Source organism: Rattus norvegicus, chromosome 3 (assembly GCF_036323735.1).
Source record: "Rattus norvegicus strain BN/NHsdMcwi chromosome 3, GRCr8, whole genome shotgun sequence".
Classification (NCBI taxonomy): Eukaryota; Metazoa; Chordata; class Mammalia; order Rodentia; family Muridae; genus Rattus; species Rattus norvegicus.
This window is the reverse complement of record NC_086021.1, coordinates 80,041,574-80,060,626: the sequence shown is the minus strand read 5'-3', so window position 1 is coordinate 80,060,626 and position 19,053 is coordinate 80,041,574. Positions and strand designations below refer to the sequence as shown.

Sequence of the window (19,053 nt, the reverse complement as noted above, 5' to 3'; positions counted from 1 at the left end):
TTTCCACCGCAACTTCCCACCGTCTGGCTAGCTCAATTGGGTCTAGGCATTCCACTCCAGAATGGATCCCGAGGTTTCTGCGGGATGCAAGGAAAGCGTTCCCTCTTCCTCCACCCCCACCTCCATTTTGCAGCATGGCCATACCTCTGCCTGACTGTCATCCTGCGTTAATCTGGACAGAACAGCCAGGGAAGTCCAAATGATTGCCATCCATGAGCGAGGCTCAAGGACATGATCTCTTTCCTTTAGATCTAATGTCCTTCAACTCGACCGGAGATCCACAACCTTCTCAATTTCCCCCTCGACTTTTGCACACACACACACACACACACACACACACACACACACACACCTTGTACGCCCCAAAAACTATGGAGAAAAGGGGGGTCTGCCCAAGGCTGGAACGAAGTCATCCTCCCACTTCATCAAAAGAGGTAGACCTTCCAAGGCCAACGCCCTACGAAGGAGCCCAGATGCTCCCCATTTCTGGCATCTATTCTGTTGTGGCTAATGCTGTCTCTGCAGAGGACCAGAAAGGAAGCCGCTGGTACAAAGGACCTGACGGCTTTGGGCATCCTCAACCGGGCGGTGAAGCCTCTGGGAGCAGAGGAATGCTGTGGGAGAGGAGAATCGTGGGAGAAAGACAAGCTAGGGTGATGCTTCCCTGCCCATGCCAACTTCCCGCGTCTTGTCTTGAAGCAAGAACGGAGGCCTGAGACCCGGGCGCCATTGCTGGCCAGGCTCCCCTCCCCCACACTTCTTTCTTTGCTTCTCGAAGACCCGGGAGGGAGGAGGCGGCGGGCGCCTCGGTGGATAGAGCTGCTATTGTGACCTTCCCGGGCTGAGCGGGGAACCCAGCGGAGTGTGTACTGCCCGCGGTGGCGGGGGAGGAGGTGACTGTGTGCAAGCCTCGAGTGCAGAGGGGGTGGCACAGGGAAATAAATAAAGGCTTGCAACCTCGGGCAGTTGGGCCCTTCAGAGGGCGTTTGGTTGTGTTTAGACTTGGGTGCTTCCTAACACTAATTGCAGGCTCAAGAGGAGTGGAATTTATGGCGAAGGCCAAGGCGGCTTGTTTATAATTTATGAAGTTTTAAATGGTTGTGCCGCGGGCCCAACTCTCTCGGGCGGGCGGGCGGCCGCGTGGGAGTGTGCCCTCCCAGAACTCGCCGCCGCCCCCACCCACGCTAGGAGCGAGTGTGCCTATCACGTGACTCGCGTTAGTGGCAGGAAAGAACCGAGCAATTCTCTGAAGTCGCTAGAACTTCAGAAGGTAGGAAAAGGAGGCAGGTTTGGTCTAAGCGACCCCTCCCCCTTCTTCCAACAGCCTCGCTCCACCGCGGGGCCTGTGAGGCTGCGGCTGCCTGGAGAGTGGGAACCCCCAACCTGACACTTCCTTAGAGCCTATGTGTGAGAGGAAGCTGATGTCAGCCGGGCTAGACACTGTTTAAAGTCTAATCCATGAAACCCTAAGCCACAGATGACACTTGGGGTTTTGCAGACACCCGCAGACTCAGCAGATACTCCTGCGGTAACACACCGCGCTGGGAAACGCCTAGAGCCATGATGCATTATGTATTTTTATTATTATTTATGGTATGAAGAGGAGATGAGAGGAACCGGGCTGAATCTAAACAGCCTGACAATTCATCTATTTAATATTTAGCCGGTTAAGAAAGGTGGCTGTGGTTCCCTATGAGACAGCTAGCATTTCTTTGATTTCCGTAATAGCTTAAAAAATAATTTCTTACAATTATAAATTCTGCCTATGAATGCAAGTTTCAGAGAAAACAATGTTAAGCCTTGAGAGTGGGTAAAATATGCCTTCGATTGAAGTCATTTATTCTGTTGATACAATTCTACAACATATATACTTTAAACTTGCTCAGATAGAGTGAAATTTAGCAAAAGAATATCCCCTCCCAACCCCAGCCTAACATGCCATTTTAAAAACAGCACAAAGGAACAAGGAAACTAAATATTATTTTTGAGCCATCATTACTGAGCGAAACACAAACATCCAACTAGAAAATGATTGCTGTTGTACCAGAAAAGTAGGAGTTATCTCCACACAATGGGAATTTCACCTCGTGTCACCAGGCTGGTAGTGGGAGTTGCATATTTGCCAAACTAACTAGAGATGCGTGGGCGGACTTTGTTGAAATACAAAATAATTGAACCTTGTCTGAAGGCCTTTCTCCAAGTGCCCCTTCTATAGAAGTGGGTGTAAGTGCTCGACCCTAGCTCGAGCCACACTAATATTTACAAAACGATTATAAATTCTGTAGACTTTTTGCCCGTTTTGCACAAAGAAACAGGAGTAGGCAAGGTGTTTATATTATACGTGTTGTGTTCCGTTAATGAAACTTTTATTATTTTACATTGTGAAGAATGTTTGTTTTCTTTAGAAATGGACTACTGACTACTACAAAGGAAAACTTTGTGAGCAATTCCTAGAGGGGAAAAAAAAAAAAAAAGCCTGATGCTTGTTTCTACATGATCATTTCTTTTGCACCTTAGCTTTCATTTAATCCTTCCTGCTTCTCTTATGCTTTCTCTTTGATTGTCAGGGTTTTCCCCCAAGGTTTAATTTTTATTATTTAATGCAGAAAATGGACCCCCCCTCATGTGCCGATCATATGGAGAAAGAAGTGGTAGAACGAACAAGCCGTGCAGGTGCTGCTCTGGCAAGGTCCTATAGCAACCACCCCCACTTAGAATTTATCAAGGTTTGCAACCTACAATTACTGCCACCCAATTTTAAGAGCTTAAATGCAAGTATTTCTCCACGCCAATTTTATGCAATAGGTTCCATAAATAAATAAATAAAATAATTTTCAGAGTGTCCTTTCCCCCAACCCTGGGTCATACAGGGATAGAGACAGAGTGATCTGCTTGCAGATGTGTGTGATTAACACAGATACACTTCCAACTGAAAAAAATGTTTTATTCTAAATGTTTGTTCAAATAGTACCAGACAATTTGAAATCAGTAAGCTGTGTCGAGTGGTGAGGGCTTCGGCTGTTGAGAAACGACTCGCTTGAGTCGCGCTATGCCACCGGGCTGCCTGACTCTACCCATGAAGGACCATTTGTGATCTCAGTCCTTTACAACAACTACAGACACCAGCCACGGTTACAACTGTTCAAGACTATTCTCTCAACTAGTTCAGACCAAGGGGACTAAAGAGATGAAATATGCCCCCCCCCCAAAAGGCCTGGGAGCGAGTACCTAGGCCCGGCTGCAGAATTCTACAAATATACACATAAATACATTAAGACTAGGATAAATAATCAGGGAAACGAAATTACTCGCTTCAAATAATAAATACAGATTGTTTAGTCCGATGCAATCTTTACAGGAAGGGAAGGAGCATTATAAATTAAGGTCTCTGAAACTAAGCTAGACAGAAGGGCCAGGCCCGGGGTTCTCCAGGCTCTAGTCCCTCTCTTCAGGACACGCCACGGATAGGTCTAGGACTTACCTTAGGGACACCATTACCAGATTAGAGTCCCTCGGTCCGCAGTTTATGGCACTGTCAGGTTTACAGGGGAGGATCCTTGCGGCTGATTTATAGCGAGTCACCCAAAGGAGGACACGCCTGGAGGGGAGGCCCAGTCGCGTCAGCCTCGGCCGCTGGAAGCCCGAAACTCGTGTGGCATCTGCCAGGCCAGATCAGGGAGGGGGGTTCCCCTAAACTGCCTTTCGGGCCCCGCCCCGCCACCACCCCTGCCACCAAAACCAGAGAGGTAATTGCGCCAGGCCGGCGGCAACCGCTACAGATGTGTCAGTTTGGGGGCCTCGGGCAGGCGTCCCTGAGACGTGTGGTGAGCCGAGAGATCTGTGTAGGTGGGATGAGGGTCGCACGGTCCGTGGTGATGGTTGCCAGGGATTTGCGCGGCGCAGCTGTAGTCCACGCTGGCCGAAGACGGGTGCGAGAGGTGACCCAGATTGAAGACCGGCCCGGACGCGGGCGCCATGGAGTCGACGAAGTTGCCACCTACGTACACCGGGCTGCCCTGCAGGTTGGCGCTGGCGAAGCCGCCGCCGTTGCTCGCCATGGGGTGGGGCTCGAACTCGGGCGCCGCGTAACGCTTCTGCTGCGGCAGGCAGCTACTGAGAGGCGCCGTGTAGGCGGCCAGGCCGTACATATTGGGCTGCGATTTAGCGAAAGCCGGCGGCGAGGGTGCGTCGTAGGCCAGGCCGGGCACGGGCGGCAGCTGGCCGGAGTAGGCCACGTGGCCCGCCGCTCCTCCAAGAGGTGGGCTGCGCTCCGGGGACTGGCCTGCGGGAGAATGCAGGATGCCCTTGGCCTTCTGGTCCTTCTTGTACTTCATGCGACGGTTCTGGAACCAGATCTTGATCTGGCGTTCGGTGAGGTTCAGCAGGTTAGCCATCTCCACGCGGCGCGGCCGGCACAGGTAGCGGTTGAAGTGGAACTCCTTCTCCAGCTCTACCAGCTGAGCACTCGTGTACGCCGTGCGCACCCTCTTGGATGCCGGGCCCGGTGGGCTCTTGTCCTCGCAGTTCTCTCCTGGGCAAGGAGGGAGATAGAGAGGGTGCTGAGCGAGGAGTAAGGAACCCCCAAACGGAAAGAGATGCTTCTCTGACTCCATGTTCCTCCCCAGCTCTCACCTCCATCCCTGTTTAGAGCAGGGTGGGGTCTTTTGAGAGGTAAAAGTCTGAGGGAACACACTCCACACACCGCTAGGCCTACCTGTTTGTCGCACCTGTAACCTCTCTGCCTTACTCTGCCCTCTCTCCCTCCTCCATTCTAGCCCATCGTTTCATCCTAACCCAAAGGCCATAAAAGACATTATTGTGAGACTAAAAGCAGTTCATGAGACACTCTTCCACCAAAAGAGCTTCTATGAACACCCCTCCCAACCTCTGCTGCTTGGGGCTGGGAGCTAAGATGGGGATCTGAGGCAGCTTCAGCCAGCCTTGTTTGTTTACAGGTCAAACACTCCAAAGAGCGAAGAAGGAAATGGGGGTGGGGGGGTCTTGGCACCCGACTCAAGCCAGGGGCACCCAAAGGCAGGGAGGTGAAAATACCCTCCCCAAAGATACTGCCCTGGAGTTTTAGGGGATCCCAAGGCCAGGCTGGAAGCATGGTGCATATGGCAATGCTAGGAGCAGCAGCCTCAGCACTGGCGTCACCTCCCCTGCCACCCCTCAGCTGCTTGTCCACTCCTTCAGTGGGAAGACAAATGGATTTCTCCTGGGAGGGAGGGCCTGTGTCTGAGCTAAGGAGGGAGGGGCAGAGGAGCGAGCTTTCAGGCAGGGAGACACTTTCCCTTAGGAGCAACAGCCCAGGGAGCATCAGACAGAACAGAGACCTGATAACAAATCATATCCCAGGCTTCAGACTAGCCCTGAACCTGGAAAATAATCCCCATTACGAACACAAAGCTAGACATTTCCAAGGAGTAGCAGTCAGAGCAACCAGAAGCCATCAGCCCCTCACCATGCCCACTTTCTTTCAAACTCAGAATGGCCGGCTAGAAGTCTTTCTCAGCCCTAGAGTTTCTCTTTCAAGGGCAAGAAAGGGACAGCTGCTCTTGCTGCAAATTATTTTCTCCCCTTGGAACACACTCTTCCTGTTACAGCTTCACTAGAGTGAGTCTCACAGTTCTGCCTTAAAGGCCTTGAAGACATACCAGTTAGATCCAAGCCCACCACTTTGCAGTTCTGTGGATCTGGGATAAGTGAGGATGTTACCTTGTATCTGTTTTAAAGAGTTCTTTGGAAAGTTAAATAAAAGAAATGGATAACGTTTGTAACTTATTTGGGCATGAGTCTTTTTCTTCTGTTTTGCGTGTTGTTTGTTTCTACTTGGGTTTCTGTTTTAAAACAAGGTCTCTTCAAGGTTTCTGGGAACTCACTATGCAGCCCAGACTCTCCTTAAACTCAACACACTCCTGTCTCAGCCTCAAGTGGTGGGATTATGGGTATACAAAACTATACCCAACCTGTCTTCACGTTTGAAGGGCTATTGGGTAGGAGAGGAGGCTGAGTTATGACCAGCAGCCTTGGAAGGCAGATAATATGTCAGTGGAAGGAAGGACTTTCTATTAATAAGTATGGGTCTAGTTCAGCATTGGCACCAGCAATGAGAGAGTAAACTTTCTCTGCAGGGTATGTACCCAATCAAAGTCACTAAAAAGGATGGACATTTCTACAGGAATGGGAGTTTGGATACATTGTTGCTAATGCTGCCCTTAGAGCCCTTATAGTCTCTTGGTTTTTGAGTAATAGGTTCTTGGGGCCCATTTGAAGGGATGACCTGCTTAGAGAGCTACCTGAAGTGGCACAGCTGTTCTTCTGCTTTGAGTTCTGTCGGGATTCCTTCATCCAGGGGAAGATCTGCTTGCTGATGGTAGAGGAAGAGCTAGAAGCATTGGGCCCACCCTTGGTCTTCTTGGCAGGCACTCCGCTTCCGGGATTGGTGGGTGAGGATGGGGGCAGGGTGGGTGGTGGAGGGGGAGGTTGCGGTGGCTGCTGCTCTGAGTTCAGGCCAGGAGGTTGGTTGCCTCCACCCCCACCCTGGCTGTTCCCAGTGCCAGGCCGCATGCAGCTACCGTTGAGTTCCGCTCCTTTGTGGGCTGGGGCTCGAAGAGGTGCAGAACTCTGGATGGAGCAGGCAGAACTTGGGTAATCACTGTCCAGGGAGTTGGCAGCAGCAGGGGGTGGGTAGGGTTGATGAGGAGTGCTATAGCCATATGCATCAGTGGCTTTGCTGTATCCATAGCCTCCAAAGAGTCCTGGGTTCTCATAGTATGCAGCCTTCTGCATGGTGCACTCAGGAAGCTCCAGGGCCTGCTGACCCTGCTCAAATAACATTGACTACCACTGTCTCCTTCTCCACCAAGGCCAGTGTCTGCTAATCTTGAGAGAGCTGGGCCAGTTTCCAAGCTCCAGGTAACCTGCCAAGAAGAAAAGTGAAAGATCCTAGAGGGACTGTCATTGCCAAGACCAATCAGTATAGAAGGCCTAGAGTATGCTCCTCCTCGCTTCCCACTCACCTTGAAGCGGGAAGATGGGCAAGGTTCTGGACTGGGGGTTTTATGGAGCTCAGTTTATATAAACTCTTGAAAAAGTTGGAACATTTCTCCTAAATGTAAGGGGAAAAAAAACCTTTCCTTCTCCTGAGCTCAACTTTAGTCTAGGGAAGCATCTCTTTCCAACCCAAGATTCTCTTGGAGAATTGTCTTTCTCCAAGATTGTTAACATAGCTTTTGAGGCTGCTCCAGAAACCATTTAGGACTGGCTGATTCTTCCCCTAAACTATAAACTCCTAAAAGAGAGGACTATACTTTATTTATCTACATATTACTAATACTAAGCACAGTGCCCTGCGTGTAATAAGTGCAATAAATTGTTATGGAATAGCTAGATGAATGGGTTAGTCAGTCTTTGGATAATCCTGGGGTTTGGTTTTTGCATGGTGTTAGAAATCAACCCCAGGGGGTTGGGGATTTAGCTCAGTGGTAGAGCGCTTGCCTAGCAAGCGCAAGGCCCTGGGTTCGGTTCTCAGCTCTGGAGAAAAGAGAGAGAGAGAGAGAGAGAGAGAGAGAGAGAGAGAGAGAGAGAGACTGAAGCAGAGACAGAGAGAGAGATCAACCCCAGGGCTTTGTGTGTGCTCTGTGGGGTCCCCTACCCCCAAAACCCTAGTCTCGGTGTTTTGATAGATGAAAGAAAAAGCCTTATTGCACTCCCAGAGTTTCCAGAGCTTCCTTCCAAAGTATCTTTTCCATGTGGTGTCAAAACCACACCAACTTTTTTGAAGACCAAGACAGTCCTCTTGGATGGCAGGGTGGGAATCCACACAGCTAGTTTTGTGGGTCAGCACTATGAAACCAAGATAGTAAACTAGAGAACTAGGTAGAGAACTGGGTAGTAAAAAACAAAGACTTAAAGGCTCTCAGACTTACTTTGAAGCTTAAAAGGAATGCTTTTTTCACCTATACTTTTCCACACCCCTTACATTGTCCTCCTCCCCCTTTTAAAAGGGTGTCCCTGAAAATGGGTGATTTAGATTTTGAAATGTTTGCACTGTGGCTGAATAGTGAATGCTGTCATAACTCTATCATTTTTAGATCTTTACATAAACAGATACTATTATTGACCTCTTCTCTGGACCTTCCATTCTGCCCCACCTCTCACCCAACTTATAACCAATGAGAGAAGTTCTTGTGACATGATGAATGGACCCAGAATAAGAAGGGAGGGGGTAAGAAAAATTCTTCCTCTTTTGTATGCTTCGACTCTTCATGGGAGATGCTTTTCCTGCCCCTTCTGAAAGATTCCTGAGGAGTTAATGTATAACTAATATCATTCAATCACTTTTGTCTGTTTGATAAAGAAAACTCACAGCTCAGCTCTCTGGCTTCATCTTTCAGGCAAAGTTTCTTTCCCAAACCTCTCCCTGGCTTCCATCATCATGAGAGAACCCATCATGCAACTTCTGGCCAATCGGATTTAAACCCAGGAACCAAAATACTTTTGCATTAAATTCCCCCTGTATTTTCACCAGAAAGCCCACCCAACTGAAAAAAAAAAACCTCTCCAAATTAGCCTTCCTTTGGTAGTATCATTCCCCATTTTCTTAGAATATAAGAAAATATGTCATTTATCTAGGTGAGAGACAGGGCCTTTCTCAGTGGGTTGCAGGAATATACAAATGTGTGCACTTAAGATATCTACTTAACAAAGCTAGACTAATTTGTTTGATTAGTTTTCAATACCAATCTCTGACTGCTAGAGTTATCAAATAGCAAATGGACAGTTAAATGCTCATTCTGTGACTAATATTTACATGTTTGCCCCAGGCCAAAGGACCTGGCATGCCGGCTTGCAAAATTCTAGGGTTTTTCAGGGTTCGTGCTTCTAGATGTCTAAATGGTCACATCAGGCTTCTGAGACCACCAGAATTTGCTGCTGCTTTGTTATTCCTTGACAACTGTGGAAGCAAAACATCCCCCTCCTGCCTCCTTGTTGACCAAGTTTGTGTTGGATGGTGGACCAGCCACATTAAAATAGCTTCTTGAGGAACTAAGCAAGCCTATGGGATGGATGACTTTGCATAGTATTTGTGCTCTGTGGCATGTCCCTAGAAATCTCTCTCTATAAAAAGTCTCAGAGGTACAGCGACAGCACGACAGCACCGCAACCACAGTCATCTCCTGCCTGTTTACATTGTCTGAAGGAATTCCAGATCTACTTCATGGCCTAATGTCCGTCAGTTTCTCTACAAGCCAAGGTAGCAATTGTTTTGTTCTCTTGGGGGAAGGAAAAACAGCCTTTGCAGCACCCACCAGACAGAGCCCTAAAGAAACCCCTCTTCCAAAGCATGGTGACCTGAGAATATTGTTACAAAACTGGGGGAAAAAATCAGTTTATTTCTTTCCAGAAATCCCTACTCCTTGTGAACTCTGCTTGAACCTAAAAAGCAGCACTGGGTCATAAATCATTTGGACAATGGTCAACTGTTCAGTGGCTCATCTTTTCGATCACCCCCCCCTTTTCGATCACCCCCCCTTTAAGGCTTTCTTTTCTCACCCTTTGGTACCTTCGCTCATTTGAGCACCAAGACCCAAATGTTGGGGGGGGAGGGGGTTGGGGGAGGGGAAGTTGAGCAGGACTTCTTATTTTGGAGTAGTCCTCTGTTTTCCTCTCAGCTTCCTCTTAATTCCTCCTTCTCCTCTTCCTCCTTCTCCTCTTCTCCCTCCTCCTCTTCCTCCTCCCCCCTTTCCCATCTTCCCCCACCCTCACTCTAGCCCGGAGGAATGGGACTGTGCAGTCATTCAGTCCCCTAGAGAACCCCTGGACCTCTTAGGGAAAGGTCGCCAAACGGAAAGGCTAGTCATTTTCCAAAGTCCCTGGAAGTTACCTAACTCAACTTGGAGACCTAAAGGCAGGCCCAGAAGACAGGGCCGACTGGTTTCCAACCGGAAGGAAGGAAGGAAGGCCAGGCACCCTCTCAGAGCTCGCACTATTCGCTCTCCAGCCATGCTGGCCCACTCAGCTGGCCTAGCCTCAGAAGCACCGGAGTCCTGATACTTGCTCACTGCACTTAATTCTGCCCAGATCAATACCTAATATGATACCGAATAAATAAAAGGCGCTCACAGCGGCCAGGGGACAGGGTTATTAAGCAGCTGGAGCTCTCACGGTGCATATCAATGCACCTGTCATTGTGGTTTGTAACAAAATTTATGACTGTGACCACGGCAGCAGTAAACGCTTCAGTAAGGAATGAAAAGAAAAACACTTCCCAAGGCCCGGCACTTTTCAGAAATGGAAAGCAGGCTCCGCGTAGGAGGCAGCACAGCAAAAGAATCCCCCTACTCCGCACTTTTCCCGTTTACACACCCTGCGTGCGAGCTGCGGGATTATATAAAGTGGCTGGCGCCAGCCTGGCCTAGTAGCAGCTGTGTTCCGCAGCCCGAGTTGGAAAGAGAGGATCGCAAGCCCGGCCGGCCGAGGAACACAGACCTGCTGCTCGCCTGGTCTCGGACTCTAGGAGGCTCGATGGATGCCAGGCGTTCGCTCGCCCGCCCGCGGCGGCCACGGGAAGGCCGCTGAAGAGGGAGGCTTGGGCTAGGAGGGAGGCCACAGCCTCTGGCTGTGTCTAGCGTTGCTGAGGTAGTGAATAGCGGACCGCCACCGTCAGTCGGTGCCAGTCTTGGGTGCCAGAAGTGGGAGATGATGGACACTTCTTGTGTCAGTTTCTCTTCAAATTCTTGGAGGTTTAAGTTGTTCTAACCTCCACTCCCTATTTTGCCTAACCCGGGTCTTCCAATAACCCACGGATCTCTTCCTGGAGGCCCCGAGTTTTACTGGGCATTCTCGTTAATTCAGTGGAACGGAGCGATCACACTCCTTGCCCTGGTGGCTGCTACTTCTGGGAAAACAAGTCTTCAGCGGGTTTGCTGAGAAGAGAATTGACTGCCCACTTTCTCCCGACCCCTCAGCCTGAGCCTCTTCTGCCCTTTGGGAAGCCCAGGACGCCCATTCTAAATCACTCCTGTTTAGCCCGGATAACTCAGTACTGTAACATACCCTGCATTTAAGACAGCGGACGCACTCTATTAAAGCACCATAAATTTGAAGGCTGATGATCGGTTCTCATGTAACAGGCGGCATTTCACACTGAGGTGATCCACTTCAAAGCCACCCTTTGTTTTATGTCTTGATGTATGAATCCTGGGATGGCTACCCTGAGTTGAAGGAGGGGGGTGGAATGGAAATGTAGCGCAAATTGTTTTTTTTTTTTGTTTATTTAAATCACCCCCACTCACCACAATTTTGCATGTGTATTTCCTTGAATTTTATCTCTAACTCTTTTTGTAGGCTCTTCGGGTTTCTTAGGTATTCTGTGGAAGCAGATCTGGAACAAAATGGAAAGCTCAGTAACAGCCGGTTCTGACTTACAAACATACCAGGAGAGCCTTTACCCCCTTTAAGGGTGTCACAATCAATGTGACTATTGTATGTGATGCCTGCAGCTATTCCAGACGCTTGGCCCCAGCAGAATGAAGACACAGTTGGATCCAGGGGAGCTTAAGGGCAAAAATCTTTGGCTGGATAGGGGGTGGGGAGGACCTGAACGCACGAGGAAAGGACCAGAGGGTGAGCCAAGTGGGTCAGCCCGCTCAGAGAAGCCCTGGGAGGTGGAAAGAAGCTTACAGGTTAGAGGAACCGGAAAGGAGGGTAGATACGTAGGCGCACCTGGGAGGATGTTAACTGAAGCTGCGCCCTCAGGGCCCTAGTAAACCGGGAGTGAGGCGCTTGCTATATCCTGATTTGCACATTATATCTCTGGCTCAGCTCGCTTTCCTGGATGTGTTAGCGAATACACAGCATTCTGGGCTGCTCAGTTCTGAATCGGGACTAGGCTATAAACCGCCTAAGAAACCAACAACCTTCCCTATCTCCAACCCCAAACTATGACCAAGCCAAACCGCTCACCACTGCGGCTGCTCAGCAAGCGCTGGCCTCCGGTCAGGTGAAAGGAGGGAGACGCAGTCTCTCTCTTGCATCTGCCCTGTGCAATTTGTCGACTCAGTAGTTTGCAAACACTAAACTGCGCCCGGGAAAACCCCACACAAAGCGTTCAGGGCGCTTCTAAAGACTAGAGAGCATAGCCATAAGCCTTTGAAGTGACCTTTGGCTCTTGTTGCAATAACTCACCCCTTAATGAACACCCAGCGGAAGCGCCTCAGAGAGATCCCAGCCCGGTAGGACTTCTAACTTCTCGCCCGGACTTCAGCTTCCCAGACGACTTGAGTTGGGGAAGGATCCTCATTTGTCTGCTTTCTACACCCCAATCCTCTTGACTGGGCCCCGAGGGTGACATAGTGTAGGTGCAGGAGTTATCAGGATGCTCAAACCGGTGGCCCGCAGTCCCCAGACCGTTTTATATAATACAATCTCATGGGCAGACATCAACCTGCTCAGATTGATCATTTTTACTTATTTTTTTAGAAGGGCTTCTTTAGAAGTAGGATCACTCCCTGAGAAGAAGATCCTCGCAGTCCCAACGCATCTAGCTAAATTTTGTTTTCCAGGCGTGGAGGAACCCGGTAAGTTCGTACCTGGGTGAGGGGTGCTCTCTGAGCTCTGGGTTCAGGGGTTTTGGGAAGTGGAAAGCAGAAAGGACCCCAAGTTAGTTGGGTCATAAGCAAAGCACCCTTTTTCTCAAAGCTCTCTCCTACGTTTCCTTCCCTGCCCTGCTCCAAGTACTGGCCTAGTTTTGGCTTGTAGGTGCCCCCAATCGTGGCCTGAACCAGGCTGGCTTCGTCCTGCCTGAGTTCCAACACACTTTTCCCAGCCAGAAACTTCAGAAGCAGAAGGGAATCTTGACGGCTAAGCTGTCTAGCTGTCCGGGGAATCTAACTTCAGACATAACCCCCATACCCCACCCACCAGCATTATCCAGGGAAACCTCTTCAGGAGAGGGCCTGGAGAAGAGACTTGGTGGGGATTATTGAAAATTTCGGGGAAGTTATAAGTGAGTGCTCCGTGGGGCCAAATGAAATGCTGCTTGCTGTAATTGGATTCAGCTGACTAAGCTGGCAGGCTTGCAGCTCAGAGGCAATGAGCAAAGAAAAATGTCCACCGACTTCAAATTCTGATGGAGCCCAGTGCAGCTAAGTGACAAAACAACTTTTCCTGCTCCCTTTGATGGCCAGGACCTTGGAACTCAGTCCTCCTCCCACCAGAGACTGTCCCAACTTAAATTTAGACAGTGCTTCTGCTTTGGGGTTCCATCCCTGGGGTAGTCCAGTATGATTTGGCCACTTCTGCTCACAGGGTCATTCACTCTTGCCTTGTTTGAGGGAAAAGACCTGTGATATTTGTTTTCTACATTTCTAGCCTGAAGCCACGAGGAACAAGTCAACAAAAGATATGAGGGATGCAGGAACCAATTTGATTTAGCTTTCACCGTGTAGGGTTATTTGGACAGAAGGACCCAGAAACACTAAACCTGTTCATCATTGTAACAGCCAGAGCCTATGCTGAGACACTGGAGAACCCTCTCAAACTCCTCAGGGTAGTTTTTTTTTGGGGGGGGGTCCTTAATTTCAGAGACGTTTTAATTCCTATGGGGGAACAGAGGAAGCCAACAGCAAGAGGGAAAGGCTGAGCGTGTGGAGGTGGCCCACAGAACAATGCAGGGAGCTGGCTGGCCACACAGTTTATTTTAAATATGGATAAATCAACCCTCCTGCACCCAGCCCAGCAGCCCAAGACACAGAATTAATATGATGTTCCATATTACTTTGGCAGTGACAGTGTAAAAAAAAAAAAGGTCTCTTTTATTCATTCCATTTTCAGTCCATTCTCATAACTACACATTTACCCTCAAAATACTAACTCCAGCCCCTAGTCCGCTTAACAAACCCATTCCTCAAACTGCTACACCCCCTCCCCAATGCTGCCGGCCACCCTCTAAGCATGGTAAGGTAGTGTCCTCTTAACCTTTTGTAGGCGGGGAATGTCCCCATAAAAGCGCACCTCGTTACGATTAATCACCGTCCTCGATGTATATGTAGAAGTGTATATAGGTCTGCGGGCTGCCTCACCAATTGGCAATAATCAAGATCACAGATTACACAAAATAAATCATATTTAGTATCCCGCTCAGGGCAGCAAGCAGCCCTGTGCCCAAAGATTTCCATTTTGTCATGCAATTGCTTACCTGGATCCCAATTTATCATAAACCTGGTGTCCTCGGTCTCAGAGTGGGCGCCAGTGGGGGGCAGAGCTAGCCTTCCCCCTTTGTCTGCAGACAACAGTGTCCCAACCCTGGTCTTGCGCGCTTGCAGACTCGGCCATATACCAGAGTACACGGAATTCCCGGTAGAACGGAACCAGGCTGAGGTTCAACTACCAATAAACGCTGGAGGAACGAGTTTGTAGTCCCCAAGCTGGCTTCGCCTGCGCTGCTCGCTGGTCGGTCCACCCGCCCGCCGGTCGGCTCCCAGGCCCAAAGCGGCGGCCACTGGCTCCCCCACCCACTCCTGGGTTCCTGCCCAACCCTCCCAGGCCCCCCAGAGCTCGGGGTTTGTTTTGCTTTCGGAACGTGGTCCTTTCTGAATTTGGAGAGAGCCCCGGAAACCCCCTCATAGTCGGGAAATACAGACGCTGCCTTCAAATGCGAGCATATTTGTTCACGTGACCCCGAGGGAAGATTGTACTGATTGAGGCTGAAACTTTCACGCCATCCAGACCAAGAGCGCAGCCAGGCCTGGGGGCTGGGAGGAGGGGCGCAGGAAGCTTGGGACCCAGGCGCCTTTCCCCGGAGCAGACACTGGTGGGTGGACAAAAAGGAAAAGCTCCGTCCTTGCAGCTTGGGATCAGCGCAGCCACAGCCTGGCCCAGTGCGGTGGGATGGAGGCTTGAGAACCTCTCCGGGCAAAGACCTCTGACCCCGACCCGGCCTTCTGCCAGACCTACCAGTGGATTAGACATTTTAAAGGTTGCTTCTTAAAAGCCTTTCTGGAACAGGGCTACGGAACAGAAGCCTTGGACTCCTCGGCGTCTTGTACTTCACATCTACATGCACCTAGACACGATGCCTTGTCCGTCCGCCCAGGCAGATACCCTACTATCCCCACTCCCTGCCAGGCACTTAAGTTGTGCCACAACACCCGCTCCTGCCTTAAGGTGGGACCCACTGGTTCTCAACTCTAGCCTGTCACCCTGCCACCACCTGCACTCCTTGGGGGCGCTGGTTGGGGTTCGTAGACCCAGCAGGCAAGCCGCCACTTCTGAGCCAGAAAAAAAAATCGCCTAGCAGCAGGGCAGGACCCGGTGTGACCCCCTTTCTCGGAGCCCCGAGTACTCCACCCAAGCCCTTTGGGGTCTGGAACCGCTTAGGTGAGGATCTGCCCACCTTGACTAGTGTGATTCCAGACCAGCTCGGAGCCAGCGGGATCCCACAGGCCAAGCAACAGCCAAGCCGCATCTTCCCGCTTCCTGCGGTACCTCCAAGAGGGCAGGGGAGACTACTGAACCGGGCTTACCTGGGATAAGGAGATTTCTACTTTAGAATTATAGTATCAGAACACGATCTCACCACTCTGCAAGTGGCTAGAAGAGGTTTGCGGTAGATATTCTGCGTGTGGGAAGAAGAGTTAAGCGAATCTAGGCCAGGGCTCACTGCTGGGTTGCAGCGAGCTCCTAACCTACCTCTGTCCGGTCTCCCTCACCATAGAATTTCACACTATGGGAAACTACGAATTTGGCTTTCTGGGTTGTTGTTGTTGTTGTTGGTGGTGGTGGTGGTGGTGGTGGTGGTGGTGGTGGTGGTGGTGTGTGTGTGTGTGAGCGGTTCTGCCACGGAGTTGATGCCCGATATAGCTTGTAGGGCCTCCTACCCTCCTAAGAAAGAAAGTACCCCAAAGCCGTAAATGACCAAGGCGGGCGGCCCAGGAAGAAAGGTTCTGAATCCCCCGTGTAGAGAAGTCGGCATATCCCAAAGGAAGAGTCACTGGTCCCAGCTCCCAAACTTGACAGGAAATTCATCCCTTTCTGTTCACCTGTCCCAGCCAAGGATCAGGCCCACTTGGGGTGCTTGTCGCGACGGACCATAGGCTGCCCCCACTCCACCCCCATTCAGAGGACCCCGCCTCCAAGCCTCCAGCCAGGGGCTGAGCTTGCGGCCCCCGGCAAGTGTTAATCCCCTGCCAAAGAGGGGGGGCTGCTTTGCGGGAATTTGTCTCCAGGAAAGGATCTAAGCCTTCTTCAATCGGAGCATATGTTCATAGAGCAATAAACCGGAAAGATTTACAGTCCTCGCCCGGCCCCCAACAGCCTCACACCCTTTCAGGAATTACTTACGATGATTTATCACACCAACCCCGGCAATTGTCACACTGATAAAATAGCCCGGGCCTGTGCCCGCCAAGCCGGGCCTTTGGAGGCTGTTGGCGGCCCAGCCTCTGGTGAAGTCGGGTAGCCTTTTTGTGGGTTCCTTTCTAAGCTTACAAGGGGATGTGTGAGTGGATTGAAGTGGGTGGGGTGAGATGGGCGATGATTCTCATTGAGAAAAATGCAAGCCGAGAAAGCACCCGGAATCTGCGTGCAGGAGTCACTTGCTAAGCACATAAACATTTGTCATCTTTGAATAATTGAATTAATGTGTTATTGTTTGGATGTATAATTCATAATGGGGAAACTTTGTTGCTGTCCTGACTAGAAATATACACACACCAAAAAATTCACACACACACACACACACACACACACACACACACACACACACACACCCCTAAACAACCACCACACAGAGACAGTTCCTGCTTGCTGAAATCCTTCTCAAAGTCAATGAAGGCAAATCACAGATGTTGGGAGGCGGGTAAGGAGGTGTATGAACACTCAGACCAGAGCTTGCGGCTAAAGGAAGAGAATGTTTGCTACTTGCCCCAACCCCAGGGACAGAGCTAGCTGGGGTGGGGTAGGACTGAAGCAAAGCTGCGTTTGGGATGTCAAATCTTCTTGGAGTGAGGGGGGAAAGAAGCAAAAATGAGAGCAAGAGACCCTATCGCTTTTGCAGCTGGCCGAAGCCTCCTCTTCCTCGGAGGCTTCCCTTTGCCTGAGTTGCTCCGACTTGGGAGGTGGAGGACTTCTTTTTGTTTTGTTAGATATTCAAAAAATTACAAATACAAAACTAAAGAGGAAGCAAAGAGAAACTGCTGCAGGGGCGACAAGCAGCTGAGCTTGGGGTGGGGAAGGCGGAGAGCAAGAGAAGTAGCTTGGAATCATTATCCGTTGGTTAAAACCTGCCTGGGGTAAAATTTCAACTCGATTTTATAGCCTTCTATTATGACGCAAAGAAAAATTTACGAGCCTAGCCTGAAAAGAGGGCCGGGGCTTTTTTCTCGCTGCTTTAAGAATAGGCGGCAGATGCGGTGACAGCGACCATTGTTCCTGGTAGACACAGGCGACCGGGCAACCTCGGCCCGCGTGCGCCAGGAGTGTCCCCAGCCGGGCGGTTTTTTGTTTTTTTTTTTTAAACTACTGTTGTCTGGGGAGCAGCCTGTGCGCACCCTTACCCCTTACACCCTCACCCCTTGCACACCCTCACATCCTCATCCTCTCTCTCTCTCTCTCTCTCTCTCTCTCTCTCTCTCTCACACACACACACACACACACACACACACACACACACACACACACTCGGCCGCCCCGTAGTAATTTTTCATAAGTGCAAAGCTTCGCTGAACCAAAGGTCACCATCCAAGCCACTAACAACTTCTGACCGGCGCGCTGTTCCAAACCAGAGAAGCAAAGGCAACTATTTGTCAGCGACTCTGACAGCTAAGTTCATTAAGGATTGAAATTTGATGAAATAAAAGTCGCCCAAATATTTACCTGCGGGCCGCGCTAGGCGCCCGAGTCTGCGGGCGCAGGGGGCCCCCCTCGGCGGGCCGTGTTCTCGGGATCCCTGCACTTTCCAAGTCGGAGAGAGCCCTTTGCGTGGCAGATTAATGACGACTCCGTGTTTCTTAAGGGACGTGCTGAATTAATTATTTCGCCAATCACGTGGTCGCGACTTGTAGAAATCTATTCTTATCATCTTCCTCGCACTTTGAAAATTCTCCGGGTTATGAGCGGCCCTCCCCTGACTACAGCCGAGCCCCCAGCCTCCCAGCCCGGCGTGGGGGGCAGGGAGGGCTCCCCAACATGGCGCCGTCTGCCGAGGGTCCGATTTACTGTACTGTACTCAACGGGCTTAGCTATGGACTCGCTTCCTTCTCATCCCTGCCGGTGATTCAATACACACAGCAGTATTGATGTATTGGTGGGCACAGGAGGAGCCATTAACCAGAAGACGGGCAGAGGACAATCATAAAATGTGTCTGAATATTTAAACTTCTGTCTGCGCACTTATAAATACACATGTCCACGCGTCTGGGGCGAGCCCTTCCATATATTAAGGACATATGTCCTACTTTATGCATCCTGCTTATTTCCTGTCTCCAGCAAGACACCCCCTGTCTATTTTATAACTCCTATCTTGGCCCCCTCTTCAAAGCTGAGGCCAAGATGTGGGAAAGCCCTCTTGATAAAAATAGTGTATGCTACTTTTTATAGTAGAGAGTGTTTATTGTTGTCTGAGGGGTAAGAAAGATGCCTGGGAAGTGGCAGGGAGGAGATGGAAACACCAGAGAGGGTTTAGTAGCCCCAGAAAAGTGGGAGTCCAAGATGGGAGGCCAACTAGGTCAGGTCGGAGCAGCAACCATCAGCCACTCCTGGCTAGGCCCAGAAAAAAAGCAAACTCGCTCAGCCTCTGGAGAGTGTAAAGGTTTCTCATGCCCACTCTGAAGGGGGCCTAAAAACTGGTTAAGACCAAAAGCTGATTTGGAGCCCCATGGTAGCCCAAGCAGTTGCTTCTCTCTCAACAAATAATGCCCTCCATCCCACAAAGAGCCTAGATTCCATGCCAGGCTCTTCACTGCTCACAAAACATAGTCACCAAATCAGGAGTACAAGGGGAGTGTAGAATTGCTAAGCCTTGAGTGACTTAACTTTTACACCACAGGC

At 50.2% G+C, this 19,053-nt stretch overlaps 1 protein-coding gene across 2 annotated transcripts; it reads right to left on the bottom strand.

Annotated features, from left to right (window-relative positions):
* Positions 1 to 2,926: 2,926 nt before the first annotated feature.
* Hoxd3 (homeo box D3) lies at positions 2,927 to 19,029 on the bottom strand. Of its 2 annotated transcripts, NM_001271038.1 has the most exons (3): positions 14,204 to 14,501; positions 6,300 to 6,923; positions 2,927 to 4,531 (listed from the first exon to the last, which is right to left on the bottom strand). In NM_001271038.1, the coding sequence occupies exons 2-3, from the start codon at positions 6,838 to 6,840 to the stop codon at positions 3,774 to 3,776; spliced, it is 1,299 nt and encodes a 432-aa protein (NP_001257967.1). In that variant the 5' UTR covers positions 6,841 to 6,923; positions 14,204 to 14,501; the 3' UTR covers positions 2,927 to 3,773. The 2 variants fall into 2 exon arrangements, with proteins under 2 accessions (NP_001257967.1, XP_038960342.1); XM_039104414.2 differs by having other exon boundaries at positions 6,300 to 19,029.
* Positions 19,030 to 19,053: the final 24 nt, after the last annotated feature.

What these genes read in the sequence shown, in the direction of transcription:
- Hoxd3 (XM_039104414.2), bottom strand. Translation starts at nt 6,840, where the DNA reads ATGTTATTTGAGCAGGGTCAGCAGGCCCTGGAGCTTCCTGAGTGCACC. An exon ending in GAACAGCTGTGCCACTTCAG is followed by an intron (nt 4,532 to 6,299) that starts GTAGCTCTCTAA and finishes CTCCTTGCCCAG; the next exon opens with GAGAGAACTGCGAGGACAAG.